Below are 17660 nucleotides of genomic sequence, written 5' to 3'. Positions count from 1 at the left end.
CGTCTTCACACCCGGATGCTTCCAGCGTATCAGCTTTGACTCTCCAGCAGTTCTGATCAAAGTCTGAACAGTATTTCGCTGCGTCGAGCTTAACATGCACCTTCCCTAAAGATGCCATTCTGTGATTCAATCATTTACACGTCTAGTTAATGTCTTACTGTGATTGTTTTCGTCTTCATGTACGATAGATAACTACGATCCTGAAAGTTTATGGCGAGGACAGCCATGCTCCGCCTGCACTGCACATTCTATTAGATAATAAAAACGACATAACGAGGCACAGTATTTTTTATGGTTTTAAATGACCATGTAAAGACTTGAGACATTTCCTGAAACCAACGATAACCAGTTTCACAGAGCAACATGTTTCTTTATTGAAACAAACATAGCAATGAAATGATGGACAATTTGTCTAATAAGGCTAATTGCCTTTTTTTTTTTCATTTAGTTGATCAAAAACACTGTTTTCTTACGACAGACATTAGGTCTGTAATGCTCCGAAAAACAACTTAATGACGTTTCTCAACATTATAAAACAGACAAGACAATCCAAAGCAAAACATGAAATCTTTTATACTATATATTGCACAAAATTCAAACCACTAAATATAGGTTTCAAACCAAACTACTGATTTAAACTTTCCTGACATTCAGCATTTAAAGAGATTTGCATTAATCTGTAGCATAACTTAGTGCACACTTCAGTTTCTCAATATTGTATTATTTTGCCATAAAAAAGGTTTTGCAGCAAAATTAGAATATTACATATACATTACATATTCTATATCATCCCTTGTAAATCCATTGGCACGTGCATTATAGACAGTCCGAGACCTACTCTGCTTTACTGGATGGCTTAAAATGTAGATTTTGTTTTGCAGTCTATTCCCAATTTAAAGTTACATAAATTACTATAATAATCATGTAGTGTCTCACGCTTGTCAATGAATATAATTAAGAAAATATCAAACAAAGCTGCCAGAAAAAATGAGCAAATAAACTCTTATACAACCCCTCTATAAGGTTTGTATATTAGTAATACTGGACGGTAAGGCAAAAAGTAAATACTGTAGTGTGTAGTTCTCAACGTAAAAGACAGCATTATGTTAAATCTAGGAGTGTTCTGCACTGATATGGCATTACAGATTTTAGATAAAGTTGGCACACCTGTAGAACAATAAAAATACTTCAGCACTTACAAGTATAATCCTATCTTTGGCCAAGTGGCAATGATCTGTAACACAATTCCTGTTTGGCAAATGAAATAAGAAATACAGAATTTGTCTGGTGGACTGCAGAGGTATTATCATGTGCAAGTCATGATGAATGTCCGATAGAATTTTCTATATATATGTAAATGTGTAATCTGACTTCAGTGGTGACAGACTGTAGGGAGATGTAAGAGCAGACTCCAGTCAAGTCTCCTAGTGAGCTTTCTTACACGGGTTATCTGAAGTCTGGCAGCCCATGTTGGGATATTTCACCTGCACGCGGAACAGAGTCCCATCTGCACACATGCAGAGCTTGTACCGCTCCATGCCCTCATCGAAATACACGTCTCCCGCCGAATTAGGGATGCGTGTGGCATTGAACATGACTGATCCGTTGAGGACGATGCTGTTCTCCTGCACAGAGAAAATAACCCGTTCATTCTCACAAGTCTAGATTCTTAAGCTTTAACCCTTTGAAACTCTGAGTGAAATAATTTTTTTAGTATTCACATGCCTCTCATAAGCATTATAACTTCTAAAATGTGAGCAAAGTGGTCCGATTATTTTCAAAAACATGGAGAAAAAGGTACCTAGAAATTTCTCAAGAGATATCTTACAAAATGCAAGAAATTTGTAAATGATGAAAAAATGATAATATGATGATTGATAAATGATAATTATGATAATTTTAGATTTAAAATGATTCTGTCCTCTCTGGTGAATGTGTTAACTACTTCTCATTGCTTTCACATAATTGTCTTTGAGTTTGAACACACTCTTCAGAATAGATAACACACACACACACACACTAAGACACAAAACCAAACTGAATAACCATGTCAACACATTGCAAAGTAGCAGCCTGCTGAAACTGCTCAGCACTTTTATGAATTCTCCGTGCACAATTTATCAGTTAGTTCTCAGCCTATAAAAGTGCTCAACAGATTAAAAATCCCCATACAGTGAACCCCGACTTTGATTTTGTATACTATAGAAATTATTTAAATCAGTGGTGTTCATGGATCATTGTTTATCCTTTATAGCTCTATTCAGACATACAAAAAGAGACCTTTTGCTGTATAGAAAATTGTGCATAGATTTCAAATACTTTTTGACAGTTTATTCCCTAAGTGAGAGTGCTCAGAATAAAACCCAAAGTGTAGTATGGTTGTCAGTGGTAAAACAGACTAAGTACTGAGTATGTGCATTTTCAGTTGAGCACAAATTATAGAATTTGACAGAAATGTTGTTTTTGATGATGGTGTGTAAGTTTTGATAAGGTGCCTCAATTTTGCAAACAGCGCTCTGTTTTTGACATTTTGTATTCCATTAAGGGCTGTGTGTGAAGTGTTTTGAAAAACTAAACTGTGAATTTAACAATGTGCCAAAGCAATAAAAAAAACACTAACAAGACAAGACAAGACATCCCTCCATACTTACAGCCCTGAGCTCGATGCCGCCACCCATTTTGAACTCTACAGTGCGGCCCATGATGTTAACGCCCTCATTTCCACGAATGATGGCCTTGCTGTCCCCTTTAATGTTCAGGTCAGATGCTGCACTACTGGTGATCTAAAATCAGAGACAAAAAATGAGATTTGAACCCTTATTCAACACAGCAAGCTTACAAATGTGAGAAATGATGGGAGAAAAGGCAGATTATGTGGTAACATTGAACACAAGTTCTGCACAGGTGAAAGCCAACACTGGGGACCTAATTAGCATAACCAGCAGTAGCCAACATAAAAAGGAACAATGATCATTTTTAAAAAGGATGAATATACATGAAACTGTAAATCTGTGACTGAAAGTACTAACAGTTCAATGGATGCACACAGCAGTCAAAAACAAAAGGTGGTTTTGGAACTTAATTGGCCTCACAAATGGAAAACTCTGCTGAACAGCCTCATGAGTTACACTGGGGAGATGGAGCCGCTGTTCTAACAGGGCGGATGGAAAAGTACAAACTGTGCTAACCTTTTAAAACTATAAACAGCATAATCAGAGGCTTCGGCTTTGCCATTACTCAGAAAAGCCCCAAATCACAATGAGAGTTTTTAAAATTATTTTTCCATGTTTACTAAAGATTCAAAACTTAAATATTTTCTTTATATTCATATTCAGGACTTAATTTTAGTTGTTAAAAGTACCACAATCCAGGCTTAAAACAAAAAGGGATCGTGCTTTTATCATTTTAACCCCAAAGCTGTGGAACTTCTGACTAAGACCAGAAGGAGAGCACACATTATGCCCGTTTTAAAAACTTCACACGGGATGCCTTTTAGTTTTTGGATTGATTTAAGAATTCTTATATTAGTTTATAAGGTACAGCTTGGCCTTGCACCAGACTACATCTTAGAGATGCTTTTAGTTTATGAACCAGGGAGGCCTCTCGGATCCTCCGACTCTTCCTTTTTAGCTGCTCCATAGAGAAGAACTGAAACATTTGGTGATTCTGCTTTTAGCCATTATGCTCCAAAACGCTGCAACAGCCTGCCGGTGAATCTGAGGAGCTGGAAATATTGATCCTTTAAACGTAAACTAAAAACCTTATCTTCTTCATCTGATTTTTATGTAGTGTCTTGCTTTCGAAATGTAATGTTTTTTACTTATTCTATTTTTTAAGATAGAGTTCGAGAAGAAATTTAACTAAGCATGTGAGTATGCGAGTAAATGTATGTAAGTATGTAGTTAGTATGTGAGTATATGTATGTGACTGCATGTGTGTAGGTGCATGTACCTATGTACGCATGTGTATATGTGTGTGTGCATGTATGTACACATGTATACATTTATGAACAGTATGTAGGTATAAATATGTACTGTATGTGTAAGCATATTCATATACGTATATGTTTGTATGTATGGGAATATATGTATATGTATGTATATATATATATATATAAGTATGTGAGTATGTAGTATGTCTACATGGACACATATGTGTATATATCTGTGTATGCATATGTATGTGTATATGTGTACATGTTTTTATGTATGTATAGGAATATATACATGTATACTGATGTGTATATTTTATTTTATGTTATATTTTAATTGCATTTTCTGTGTATAATGTTGTTTTACCTTGTTTTCTTATACTGTCTGGTATTATATTGTAAAAGCACTTTGTATCTCTGGTTTAGAAAAGCGCTATAAGAATTAAGTTTATCATAATATTAGAATTTTTGTACTGTTGTAAACACATCTCTGTTAGGGAAGAGAGCTTTGAGTCTTCTTATCAGCTTTGCACAGCTGTTTTTCTCTCAGATTCTCTCAGACTCTGCAAACTCCTCGTCTCTCTGGATTTTTACTTTTCCAGTCTGGGCTTTGGTTTGCCCACAGAGGGACATTCAGATACTTATTTTGTATATATTCAATAATTTCCTGGTCGGTTATGTTTAGTTGTAGCTATGTTTAAAACTAGATTTCTACGTGTAAACTCAATATTAATATCAATATTATAAGCACAGTATTGTTCTGAGGTTTTTCAGTTGGCAGAATTTCTAAAAATGACATTTCACATCACTGTTCTGGGTTATGGTGCACTGATTTTTTTTGTGCACAGGCTGTGAAACACTGACATAATAACTCATGTTACAGTTACTGATTTTATTACATCTATTAGACGTCATTAGCTTTATACCCACCCTTTCTGTGGAGGCCTTTTTGACACTGAGAACTTTGACTCCTTTGGGCAAATGAAACTCGTGGTTTTCAAAATCTGTGCTGAAAAATGTGGTCTGTGTGCGCGGGTCTGTGAAGGATATACCAACGTCACTGACAACAGAGGTCTTGTCCTTCTCTACGCTCAGCTTAGTGCTGCCTTGCTGGAACACAACCTGGAACAAGATACATAAAAGAGCAGAGTTTGAAAAGCGAGCACACAATGTGTTATTTTCTATGATTTAAAATGCTCTGTGTTCACTGGAAATGTAATCTGTTTACATGATGTTAGAAAAAGTTGAATTATTGTGTTAGTCTAACTAAAACTGGAATTTTAAAGTACATGTTAGTCCGACTGAAATTGGACTGAATTGAATTTCTCGAAACTGGACTAACACTCAGATAATTCGATTGGTAGTCCAGCTATTCTGTCATGTAAACACCTCAGTCAGACTGTAACCAGATTATGTGCTCTGCACGTGCTCCTCATTTGATTTGTTTGATTAATTTAGCACACGCTTTACCTTTCAAAACAGCTGATGGAGGCAGTAAACCAGCAACTCTGTCTTTCGGTAGAGTAAATTTTTCTCAATTGAGTGTGATGTTTTTGATATATTGGCTTTAAATCTCCATCAGCAGGGGCTGTTTTACAGGAAGGTAAAGCGGTGAAAATATTCTAAATATCGCGTAGGCTACACTTAGACTGAAACTATTTTTTCATTTTTTTAATGTGGCTTAAAACTAATCAGTGAAGGCAGAGTTTGCTCAGTGCTGTCTGATTATATGTACATGACACGGTGGTATTTTACACTTAAATTATTGTAAATTTACAGTTGTGATTGTGATTCGCTCTTATATCATAGACTATATAAATAATGTAGGTCTATAGCAACTAGCTGAAAGATGAGTCAGACACGCTTCTGTCAATAAATCAGTTCTCCCTCTGTGCTTGTATACCCGGACAGTAGTCCAATTAATAGCCTAAAATGAGCTATGACTGTAACTCGACTAAACTGTGCATGTAAAAAAACCGACTGACTCTCACCGGATTATTGTTGCCGACAAGGACAAGGTCCTGGTCTTTACGGCCTCCTACTGTGCTCTTGTGTAGAGGGTGAACGATGCCCATGTCCGCCTTCTGTTTGAAGCGCAGCAGGCCGGTTTCATGGAACTCCATACTGTCGCACCCATTGGGGCCGATTCGGATCACTGTCCATATAACCAGAGTGATCTGAGGGGCAGTGGAGTGGTTGCAGAGTTTAGAAAGACCATGATTCATACAACAGTACTTTATTTTAACTCTTTACCATCATTTTCAGGAAAAGTATAATTAAAAGGATCCATTAGTGAGTATATTTGTAGTACTCACAATGAGGTTGATTAAGGCGAGGAGGAAGAGGAGGACAACAATGCAAACAGCCATGTTTCCCTTGCGTCCTCTTAAGCCTGTCTTATGAAGACGCTCTTCTTCTATGGGCACATAACCCGCTTTAAAGTTACTGTTGTGCTCTTTGTTGATGCCGCGTCTTTCTATAGCTTTCTCGCGCATGGACTTCTTCACGGGCCCGTTGGAGCTCTCCTGTAAGGAAAAATAATCTCTGAGCCGTGACACTAAAATCTATAATTTAATCTATAAGAAGTACCATAAGGAATCAGTATTAATTCTAAGCCATGAAAATATACACAATAAATAACTATTCTCTAGCATATTCTTAATTTCCCACTAACACTGGCATTCAAATTAAATTTAGGTTAAAATACACCTTTCTTGATTCCTAGCAGGAAGAATATGTAACAGAAATAAATGCAGATAAGTATAGCTACTAACAGAAATACTCTATAATAATAGTTACATCCATAAACCAAAATAAGAACGGAATAAAAACAGACACTATACACGAGCATTTGGAGACAAATGGCACAGTAAATTGACAGTGGTGTCATTAATAATAGCACATGATAAAATAATAGCAGCAGAATTGACAAGTCTATTTAAATAGTGTACACCAAATTAATATATGATAAGATATGATTAAGTAATAGTGCTCATTTTTTGTCTGTTAATATAATACAATATAGTTCAGTAGTCAGTGCAACATATTAAGATAATATAGTATTATATAGTACATTCCGAAAAAGTAAGAGATTCGAGACATAGTGTAGTAATACAGTATTGTAAAACATATTATACAGTATATAGCACAACTATATAACACAGTAAATAGTAAAAATTAGTGTTATATATGACATAATGTCATATTGTCATACAGCAATATAACATTATAGAACAGAAAGTCAAATATGGTATGATCTATACTGAATTATAGATCAACCATACTGGTAACCTGTTTTTGGCATTGTGTATATTTTACTGTGCTTATCTTGTACTGTGCCAAATTTGCACCTTACTGTTATGCTATTTTAGTCCTTTTTTATATTGCAGTCTTCCAGCTTTGTGTTGCAACTGTTGCACTTATCTTATCTCTTATCTTATCTTATTTAATCTTATCTTACATGCCTCAAAGTCATAGTGTTACTATGCATTTGGACTGGCTCTGTGTATAAAATCCTACACAAATCTACATTTAATATTCATAGCCATATTAAACTTTCGGTTTTAGCTCCTGTTTATGTTCAGTGTCTCTGGTGCTCTGCACCGGAATGCATCTCTGTTAAATGCCCCACGACTGCCTGTCTGTGGCAGGACTAAAAATAAACTCAGCTCATTTTAGCAGCAAAACAGTATTAACATTACACTCGATTGTCTCAGTATAACTCAGCTTCTATTCTCTTTATATTAACCAAAAACACAACGCTCTTTGTCGCAGATCTGCTACAATAATAGCATTTTATTACCATATAACGCGAGCTATAATAACGAAGCGGAGGCCGGTATTTATTACACGTATGACCGACAACAAAGCGAATTGCTTTAATAATTATTATATCAGGTAAGTTGGGAACACATAGTATTGCGATCTTAGCAAACACGTGAGAGAAAAACAGATTAAAATGCAAGAAAAACAACAAATATTGAAGGTAACGGACCTGTTCAGACGCCATGTTGACCCTCCCTCTCCTGCTCGCAGAGTGACAGGGGCCGTACCACTTCTCTCAGTCCAAGGGGAGGAAAATGGTTATGTTGTTGGTGTTAATATCAATTTTAAGGCATTTTTTTATAAATAAAAACTTAACGGTAAAACGAACAAGAATTAATGTCGGACTTTTTTTTTTTTTGCATTGATTGCGCTAAAAACAAAAGACGTTTCCATGATAACATAAGATGGTGCATCCCAAGATCAACTAGCCAATGAGAGAAGTATCCCAAAATAGAAAAACATGTCCATTCATATTTTCCATAGGTAAAAACTGCCAAGCGGGCCATAATATATACTCAGTGCCTCATCCAAAATGTCCATAGTTATAATTAACAATAAAATATAAGCAGCAATAATAATAAAAAGTATAAAAATAGGAGCCGGTTTACTGTTAACTGAAAGTGTATGAGCACCTGTTTTTCACTTAATAATCGGTCCCAAATCATAAAAATCACAGCATTGTATAAAAATGAGAATAGAATAATATAAAAATCAAATTATTAGATAAAGTACTAAAAAAAATTGATTTCCCAAAATATCAAAAATGTATTATTTTATCTAAAGTTCTTACAATTTATTACATTTACAGAAACAATAAATTAATTCAAAATACACTAAAATAAACTGTACATGTTACAAAATTAAATAATAATGTCCTACAGGTTTTCTTTAATATTTATACACAATAGTTTCTCTAAATACAATATAACTGGGCTACTTTATGGTTGTAATTATTGGGAGTGTCTCTCTCCCACTGAAAGCAAAATACAATTGTTTCAATGTGAAAAATGACGTTTTCAATAACAAAGCAGATACAAATAGCAACATAGGTAATATGTGTAAAATATGTAAGTTTTTATGCCCCTTCCCTATGCTAAAACAAAAATAAAAAATCTAAACAAGCAAAAAACACACAAAGTCCCTCCCCGGTGCTTAAAAAATGATTTGACATGCTTCTCCCCTTTTTGCAACACCCTTTCCCTCCTCATAAAAAAACAAACAATTACTAATAATTTGTTATTTTTTAACTGAATAATAATAATAATAATAATAATAATAATAATAATAATTGTTATTATTATTATTATTATTCATGCTGTACACATTAGAAATGGTTTACGTTATTAGGCGATATTGTCATATTTAAGGCTCACTGCATTATTATAGACCATATGGAGTTATGATGGACACATAAATCTGCTCCTGTGGAGTTTGAACATGCATAGGTGCAAGTCACCCTGTATACAAATTAATATTATGTTTTTACACTTGCTGCTAAACAAATTAAACAAATTTCCCTCTGGGACAAATGACAAAACTGGACAGAATCAGACTGAATTATTATTATTATTATTATCATTATTATTATTATCATTATTATCATTATTATCATCATTACTTTTATTACCTTATGAACCGATATTAAAATCTGTATCAGCATGTCTTGCCTCTTGCTTGCAGTAGTCTGCTTTTTGTTAAAATTACTTATTGTGATCACATAATTTAGGCAACTTGTTATGTTTTTAAGTGTGCTAAGATTTGACAACACTCCCTGCACGTGTATTTCAGTTTAGTATGTCCTTCTGAATATTATAATCGGATTTAATCCCAGGCAGCCACTCGGGAGGAAACATCAGTACAGGTTATCTGTGTTACCGAGCCGCAGGGTTTCCTCTGCGGGCTTTTGGTGTCGTTTAACAGGATGACATTACAATCGTATTTCCATCCCGGGAGAGCAGACGCAGCGGAGCAGCGACAGAGCGAGCACAGCTCGTAGTTTATCTCTCACAACTTATTTATATTCAAAACGCTGCGCTTGTGCTTTATCGGCTCGTTTCGCTTGGTTGCCACAACTGAGGCGGTGCTTGGCATCTGTGTCGTAGGTGGAGAGAGCTGCCAGGACAGGAATTTTTACAACACTGCGCTCCCCACAGGAGATCACACCCCCGGCGGCTGCTGCTGTCCGCCTCCTGAGGCTTTTTTAACCCTCCGCGCATCGGTTAGGGCCTATTGTGGACAGACATGGCCGACACGCTGAGGAGACTGACCAATACATCCTCCTACAGCGTCTTACAGGACAAGCTGGAGAGCTGGCACAAAGACTACCATGTAAGTTCATCAATAAGTAATGACCGACCTAAATCTGACCAAAGCACTACAGCAGTGTCCCCGGTCAGCCTCCATATTTGTTTTTATGATGGCTAAAAATCATATTGCCTGCACCTGAAATTTAAGTTTTAATCAAAGCTTTGCACAGATACATCTAGAAATTATAAATTGCTTTGTTTACTACAGTCGACTGGTGATTTTTTTTCACTACTTACCGAAAAAAAAGTTTTCGCGCACTGTTATTTTAATTATGGATAACGCTATTTACGCACAGTGGATTAGATGATGTATGAAATTATTTAAGACACTACAGCAAAGGAATGCACTTATTTAGATGACATTGATTTCTCGGTAGAGTTTGGTTGCTATGGACGCCAGTCGCCATGGCTACGGTTGGACTTTTCCAAAGATCTTTTACTTCCAGATGGTTCACGTCCTGCTACTTCCTGCAGAAATCCGCTTGGTGGCGACGCACACCGGAACAACCCTTTGCAGAGGGACTTAAAATCTATGAGAGGGATGCAAGTCCTTTCTTACCCAGCTTCAGGGGGAAAAAAATCATAGTTTGGGATAAATGAAACAGCTTGAAGTAAACTTCGCCCATGTGTCAGAGGGAGTGGAACTGATTTGTCAAAACTTAAAATACTTAGAGCTTATTCCACAAATGCACTCAACAGTCACAGGGTTCACACAGCCTGAGACACATTCAGTTTAAGACCTTTTCTGACTTTTTAATGCCACTTGGTATTATATTTAAGACTAAAATTTAAGCAAAACAACAACAACAACAACAACAACAACCATGAACCCACATCAGTTACTGAGGATTAGGAGCAATTTTGTCCAAGTTTGGACATTTAATGTCCAGGAAAAAAAACAGTCATCAGTGGAATACATGGAAAACACTGTATTACCATAAAAGTATCCATATATATATGAAGATATAGTATTAAATTAGTGGTTAAAAAAAAGGTTTTGAAAACCAATAGAAATCCATAAATGTATTTTCTCAAATAATTTTGATTATTATAATGAACAATTCCACAATAACACCATTATATCTTTATCTATCACAGAAAATATATTAGGAAAAGGCAAGCCTATGAGATAAAGCCTTAACATTTTGATTTTAAATGCTACATGTTTTTTTTTTTATTCCACTTCATGATCAGAAGAGAAATCCAAAATTTGTATTATATCCCTATTTATTTCACATAAATATTTAACCAAACAACAAAACCATACTACAAACCCTACAAATCGCATCAGATATTATGAAAAGTGGACGCAGTGCAAGAAATCATTCCTATTACATTCAGTGCTCGACCCAGGTACACTGAGGCTACTTAAAAACAATACTCTGATTTAATAGGTTGACAAACTGGGAACAAAAGAGCTCCTCGGTCTGTTTGAGTCCGTGGGACTCGTCTGTGTGATGGCAAAAGCTGATTTGTTTCTGAATGTAAATATTGACCGACTGAGCGGTTACATTCATTCTCCGAAACCATAATGTCTGAAATTAACTTGTGTTTGTCTGCACAAAGCAAAGATTTGTCTTGTTTATTCACTTATTGTTTGTCATATTTACCCTTGCAGGTTATTTCCTGTGACCAGAATCTAAATAGATGCTGTGAGCTGATTGAACTAACCGCCAAGATCCAGGGCCAACTGTTCGCCATCCTCAACCTCACAGCTGCTGAAGGTAGGCTTTGCATTTGGATTGTTTTCATTAAAAAAATATTTATCAGCTTGGCTCATGAACTACTCAACACACACTGCAACATATACTGCATGAAACAGGCGGACACTACGCTGGCGTGGACACTCTGAAAACGCGGCTGCTGCCGTGGCTTGGGACCTGTTTCTCAATGGCGAGGCCCTCAGTCACTGATAACACCAGTCTACAGCTCATGCAGGTGAAATTCTTGTTACTCAGCTAAATAATAGTATTACATTAACAAATAATTTACTTTAATTAAGTATGAAATAGGAATAGGAAGAAAAAAATGTAAATTTACAATAAATTTTTTAAATGTAATTTTACAAAAAGAAAATCAGAATTTAATTAGAATAAAGTCATACTATTTCAAGAAAAAATGCTGTAATATTTCACAAATAAACTCAGAATTTTACAAGCAAAAAATATTTATGAGATTTAAGTCATAATTTAATGAGAAAAGTCAGTATTTTTTGTGAATTTTATGTGAATAAATTCCTAATTTTACAAGAAAAATCCAATTCGATGAGATTTGAGCCATGCAATTTCAAGAACAAAGTGGTAATAATAAGTGGTAATATTAGGTGAACAAACTTGAGATTTTATCCCTTCATTCTTATAATACTACAGATTTTTATCTAGCAGAATTAAGAATTTATACACATAATATTGGGATCTTTTAAATCGTATAATTTTATTCTCATTAAATTACAAGTTTATGCCTGTAATACTACAACAATGTTAAAATTGTAAAAATCCTAAATTTATTCACAGAATATTATTACTTTTTTTTCTTGAAAGAGAATGATATTATTCTCATTAAATTAAAATGTAATTCTCATAATCTCTCACATTTACAACTTTATTCTCGCAAAATTATGGCTTTATTCTCAGAATCTAACATTTCTTCCCCTCAGCGTGGCCCTGGTGCTCTTTCATAGAAAAAACAACAGAATATTTTTTACCAATTCAAGTCATTTTTCTCTATTATGGCCATCTGGTGTTGTGGTTACTGTATATGATTTGTAATGTATCATCATTTGTTGTCTTCAGGATTCAGTGGAGAAGGACATGAGGATCAGGGAGCTCTCTGCCTCCCATGAGAGTGACATGCTGCAGATGGACACTCAGCTGTGCTCCACTCGCCTGCAGTTGGACTCCGTCAGAGCGGAGTGAGTCCGAGAGATAAAAGACAGCAGACGTAGAGAAACGGACTACAGCCAACCAGATTTTCTATCTAAACTTGAAGGCTCATGTTTGAATGTAGTTTGGACATTGAAAGATAAATGAACGGGCACAGGCCCAAAGTGTCAGGGGCATCCCTCGACCTCAACTGCTTAACCTCGCACAAATCAAAATGTACCAACAAGGAAGAGATTCAAAACGACCACAAGAAGACACAAGAAGACCACAAATGGCATAACATTACCTCAAACACAAAATGACCCACGAAACACCTAAAAAATGACCTCAAATATACACAAAACCACAAAAAGAGACTACAAAGACATGCAAAACAATAACACAAAAGGAAGCAAAACCACAACAGAGTCTGCGTGTCTCCACTTTTGCATATTTGTGCCCGAGGGGGCCATTGTCTGAAAATTTGCAGATGACTTTGGATAATTGAAAAAAATAACATGGATACAAGTACATTCATACACAAGGGGATGTATGCGACTGTTTCTTGCACATATTTCTATTTAAACACCCTCCCCTTGCAAGTCTGAATTACACGTGCTGAAACACATGACACCTAGTGTAAAAAAATCTGATTTTGTTTTCAGATTGGTCAATGCTCAGAAGCAACTGGATGAGACAAAGAGCAAATCAGCGACCACTCTGCTGGCCACTGAGGATGAAATACTGCAGCTGAAAGCAGAGTGTGTGACACATTCAAATAATACATTCATTTTTCAATGCAGTTTACAGCCGAGCTCCTCTGTTGACGTGAAGCGTGTCTGTGTTTCAGTTTGCGGTCCGCACATGAGCAGGTGGAGATTTATAAGAGGAAGCTGGAGACTCTTGACTATGACTATGAGCGGCAGATTCGCTTGCTGAAAGACGAAGTATCTACTCTGAGCATGGAGAAGGCCATGCTGCAGGAGAGGTAAACCCGCACCCAACAAACACGCAGCTACTGCATATACACAAATACTGCATACTCAAATACTGCATATACGCACACAGAGGCTGCTGCACAGAACAATGTCTCAAATGATGTCTCTCTTTCTGTCTCTCAGGCTGGTGAGAAGTCGTTCTCCGAGCCCTTTGCCGAGGCCCGGTTCCAGCCCCTTGAGGAGCGAGTCGCCCACCAGAGCTCAGCTCACTAACTCCTCCCGCTACGCACGCCTCGTATCTCGCTTCAGTGACCTGTATGCTGTGGAGCGGCTGGAGGCCCAGACCATGCTCCGACGCCACATTGTGGATCTAGAGATGGTCCAGAAAATCATCTTCATTGCTGTCGTGGTATGACTCTAGTAATAGCCTAGTGGTTGTTTTGTTTTAATCACAGTTGTATATAAATGAGCAATTTACTTTAAAACTTCTTGTTCTGTTGTTTTCATGTCTCAGGAATCCTTTAAGACAGCAAAACTGGCTTATCGTCAGTTCAAGCTGCGTGTGAGAAAGACGCTGTCTACATCCCATTTTGGGCCAGAAACTCTGGAGGATGCAGCTGTGGATTACATGGTCAGAAACTTGGACCTCTATGACGTTCAGTCCAGCGTCAACGTAAGACTACATAACACTCTCATGTGTCCTCTGCAGCGTAAACAAACAAATGAATGTAGTTGGATGCAGAAAGGCTGGTGTATGAGTCTGCATGTTTCCTCTCTACAGGATGTGATCAACGCCATGAATGTGAACCCTCGGATCTCTTTCCCGCCAGAGGTGGACTTCGCTCTCATTACTTCCCTGATCAGGGAGACATGCAGGGTGGCCTTTGCCATGCAGACACTGGACCCTCAGCTTGACTTGGCCTTTGCCAGTGACGGAGAACTTTACAGCGACAGCAAGTCAGTCCTCTGCACAACACCGTGTCTAAACTCCGTATCAGGGCTGCTCCTGTTTGTTTACAGACAATTTGAGCATTCTAACTACAAAGACTTTAACTTAATGGCTCATGCGACATTTTCAAACAATTACTGTGAAACAGAAATACTGAACAGTACTGTGTCGTATGGCCCTCAAACCATTTTATATTTCACAATAAAAATAAAGTGATTCACACTGGGAATTGTTTTTATAGTTTAGTATATAAGGTGTCAGAGTGCATAAAACAGATTTAAAATAGAGCATGTTTATCCAAAAATGTGCCAGTGTAGAATTCCCCGCACCCCTTTACAGAGGCTCTCGCTAAGCCTCTTATGCCCTTGAATCCAAAAAGCGTCCTACAATCCTGGAAATCTACGGAAATCCTATGTGAGAGACACCTAAAAATCCGAGAAATGTCCTAAAACCGGCCGTCCCAAAGTCCTAAAAACCATCTCAAAATCCTTGAATTGTCCTAAAAGCCTATAAATGTCCCAAATTCCTGGAAATGTCTTAAAGTCCTGAAAAATCTTAAAATTTTATGTCCTAAAATTTTATGTCCCAAGAGCCGAGAAATGTCCTAAATTCCTAGAAACATCCTAAAATCCTGAAAACGTCCTAAAATCCTGGAAACTAAAGTATCCTCAAGTCTGAGAATTGTCCTACAATCCTAGAAACATCTTAAAATCCTAAAAACATCCTACAATCCAAGAAATGTCCTAAAAACCTACAAACATGTATGGAGCTGCTGCGACTGGCCCTTAGCTTTTGTCATTTTACAAAAGTGGCCCCCCAAGCAAAGCAAGACGAGTATCCCGGACGTAAAACATCAGCCGGTGAACCGCAGCCCGTCAACTTTGGTTATTTGCCGTCTCTACCAGTAGATGTCTCCCTCACACACATTCTCAGCTCTCCCTCGCTCTTTGCCTCCGTCTCTGTCTGCAGGTATCGTCGTAGCTATGACTCCGAGTTCACTGCTCCTCTGGTGATGTACCACGTGTGGCCGGCTCTGGTGGAAGGAGACGCTGTGGTGGTGAAGGGCGAGGCTGTGACCAGAAGGGGTGCTCTGGTACGGACTGTGTAATACTTCAAACATAGATTTAATTTAAGTAAACTCTGGAGCAATGGTTCCCAGCCTTTTTCCTTGTGGGACACCTTTTATATCAATGAGTAAACTGATGAATCTTGACTAATTGACATATTTTATGGATATTTAATAATGTATTCAATGCATTAAAAAACAGCACAGAGCAACAACAATTAATCCAAATTAATCCAAATAGTGAACTCAGTTTACTGCAAGAAGTTTTGCAGAAGTAGCATTTTGGATAACTTTTGAGCAGATTATTTCCATATATTGCACCAGAAATTAGTTTTCCTTTTAGTTTTAGGAACTTTAGTATTTTAAAAAGGTATTTTTAACAATCATACAAACTTGATGGGGTTCTTTTTTGGGGGGTAGGGGGTGGGGGTCACTGCTTTTTTTCTTCTGGTACTTGTCAGTTGTTCTACCAGCTCTTTTGTTTTTTAACTGTGTACTTTTCAAATGCAGGGCAAGCTCTTTAATGGGAAGTGAAGGCTCTATAAATATAGCCTGTTTTTAGGTCTGTTTTTGATATACATATATATATATCTTGACTAAACTTTGAAATAATGAATTTATTAGTTTCCTTCACAATTTAAAATGAATGATATCTTGAAACATAGCCTACTGTATATATCTAATATAAATTCTTATAAAAATAAATGAGCAATCTATGAAAATCAAAGAAAGCATGGCAACCCCCCATGAAGCTTCCCAGGTTGGGGACCGGCACTCTGGTGAATAATGCTAAAAATGAAGTCTCACGTTTTGATGTCTGTTTTTTGCAGTGGAGCAGAAGCCGCAGCAGAGTGTCAGCCCCGTGCGCTCTCGCTCTCTCAGCCCAACTCGCAGTCTTGTAAGTCTCTACAAATTTTAGCAGTGCAGCCAAACAAACATATAAAAGAGAGGCATTACATCCTTTTATTGAATTTCAACGTTGCCCGGCTACTTCCACAATTCAGATTTAAAAAAAAATTCAGATGTATTGCTCTTTCCACTTAACAACATGCACACGCATCTGTGGCTTTTAAGGGTATGTACCCCAGAATCAAAGCTTTATTTATTTATTTTTTTTTAATTTGACTGAATAGTTGTAAATATTGTCAACATTTCTCTCTCTTTTTTTTAAGGCATTTAACAGCAAAAGAAGCTTGTCTCCTGAACGTCTCACAGCCAGCCGCCTGTGACCTCTGGCCTTTCTGTCAACGCGACAAAAATTTATACCTGTTTTTGATGTCGGTGAAAATAACTTTAAAGTCTGATTTCACCTTCATGGTTACACTTATGCTTCCACCAAATAAAGCAAATAAATCCTTAGATACTGTACCACCCAAAGGCTGCTCAGAGTTTACACTGTTGGAGGGCAGTCTAATGGACAGTGAAGTAACTAGAGGTGAGTATATTACAGATAAAGCAGTCTGGCAGCTAACTTAGCGGTCAGCATAGTTTACTATATTAAGTGTGAGATAGATAATACTAACAGTGTTGTAGAGATAATCTGAAACTTAAAAGTGCATTTTTCAGGGGTACTCCTCCTCTTTACTTTTTTTTAACCAAAAATCTATGTAGCAGAAATCTTTAGGCATATTGCAGGACATACATACAATATGGTGCTACTGATCAGTGCTAACTTCAGCTCCTCCAGTACTTGAGTGACTGATATTGGTCGGTGTGATTTTTATTATCAGTGGGTTGCTGATTTTTTTGTGTTTTCTAATTTTTTTTTTATTTTCTGGTGCTGT

General features: G+C 36.9%; 2 protein-coding genes across 2 annotated transcripts; one reads left to right on the top strand and one right to left on the bottom strand.

Annotated features, from left to right (window-relative positions):
• Positions 1-349: 349 nt before the first annotated feature.
• sgcb (sarcoglycan, beta (dystrophin-associated glycoprotein)) lies at positions 350-7967 on the bottom strand. Its single transcript, XM_042482743.1, has 6 exons — positions 7926-7967; positions 6247-6456; positions 5923-6108; positions 4862-5053; positions 2652-2783; positions 350-1625 (listed from the first exon to the last, which is right to left on the bottom strand). Exons 1-6 carry the CDS (start codon positions 7938-7940, stop codon positions 1425-1427), a joined length of 936 nt encoding a protein of 311 aa, XP_042338677.1. The 5' UTR covers positions 7941-7967; the 3' UTR covers positions 350-1424.
• Positions 7968-9997: 2030 nt separating this feature from the next.
• spata18 (spermatogenesis associated 18) lies at positions 9998-17205 on the top strand. Its single transcript, XM_042512159.1, is given in 13 exon segments — positions 9998-10084; positions 11681-11786; positions 11885-12000; positions 12855-12973; positions 13589-13684; positions 13774-13911; positions 14045-14270; positions 14376-14534; positions 14643-14818; positions 15780-15903; positions 16707-16724; positions 16727-16774; positions 17049-17205. Coding segments are annotated over 13 exon segments (1470 nt in total). The 3' UTR covers positions 17106-17205.
• The last annotated feature ends 455 nt before the right edge of the window (positions 17206-17660 follow it).

Source organism: Plectropomus leopardus, chromosome 3, assembly GCF_008729295.1.
Source record: "Plectropomus leopardus isolate mb chromosome 3, YSFRI_Pleo_2.0, whole genome shotgun sequence".
Classification (NCBI taxonomy): domain Eukaryota; kingdom Metazoa; phylum Chordata; class Actinopteri; order Perciformes; family Serranidae; genus Plectropomus; species Plectropomus leopardus.
Note: the sequence above shows the minus strand (reverse complement) of the source record. Positions and strands in the feature narration are given on the sequence as shown.

Coding starts and splice junctions, on each gene's coding strand:
- sgcb (XM_042482743.1), bottom strand. Junction 6,109..6,246: donor TCGCCTTAATCAACCTCATT/GTGAGTACTACA, acceptor ACTGCCCCTCAG/ATCACTCTGGTTATATGGAC. Junction 2,784..4,861: donor AAAAGGCCTCCACAGAAAGG/GTGGGTATAAAG, acceptor CTCTGATTTTAG/ATCACCAGTAGTGCAGCATC.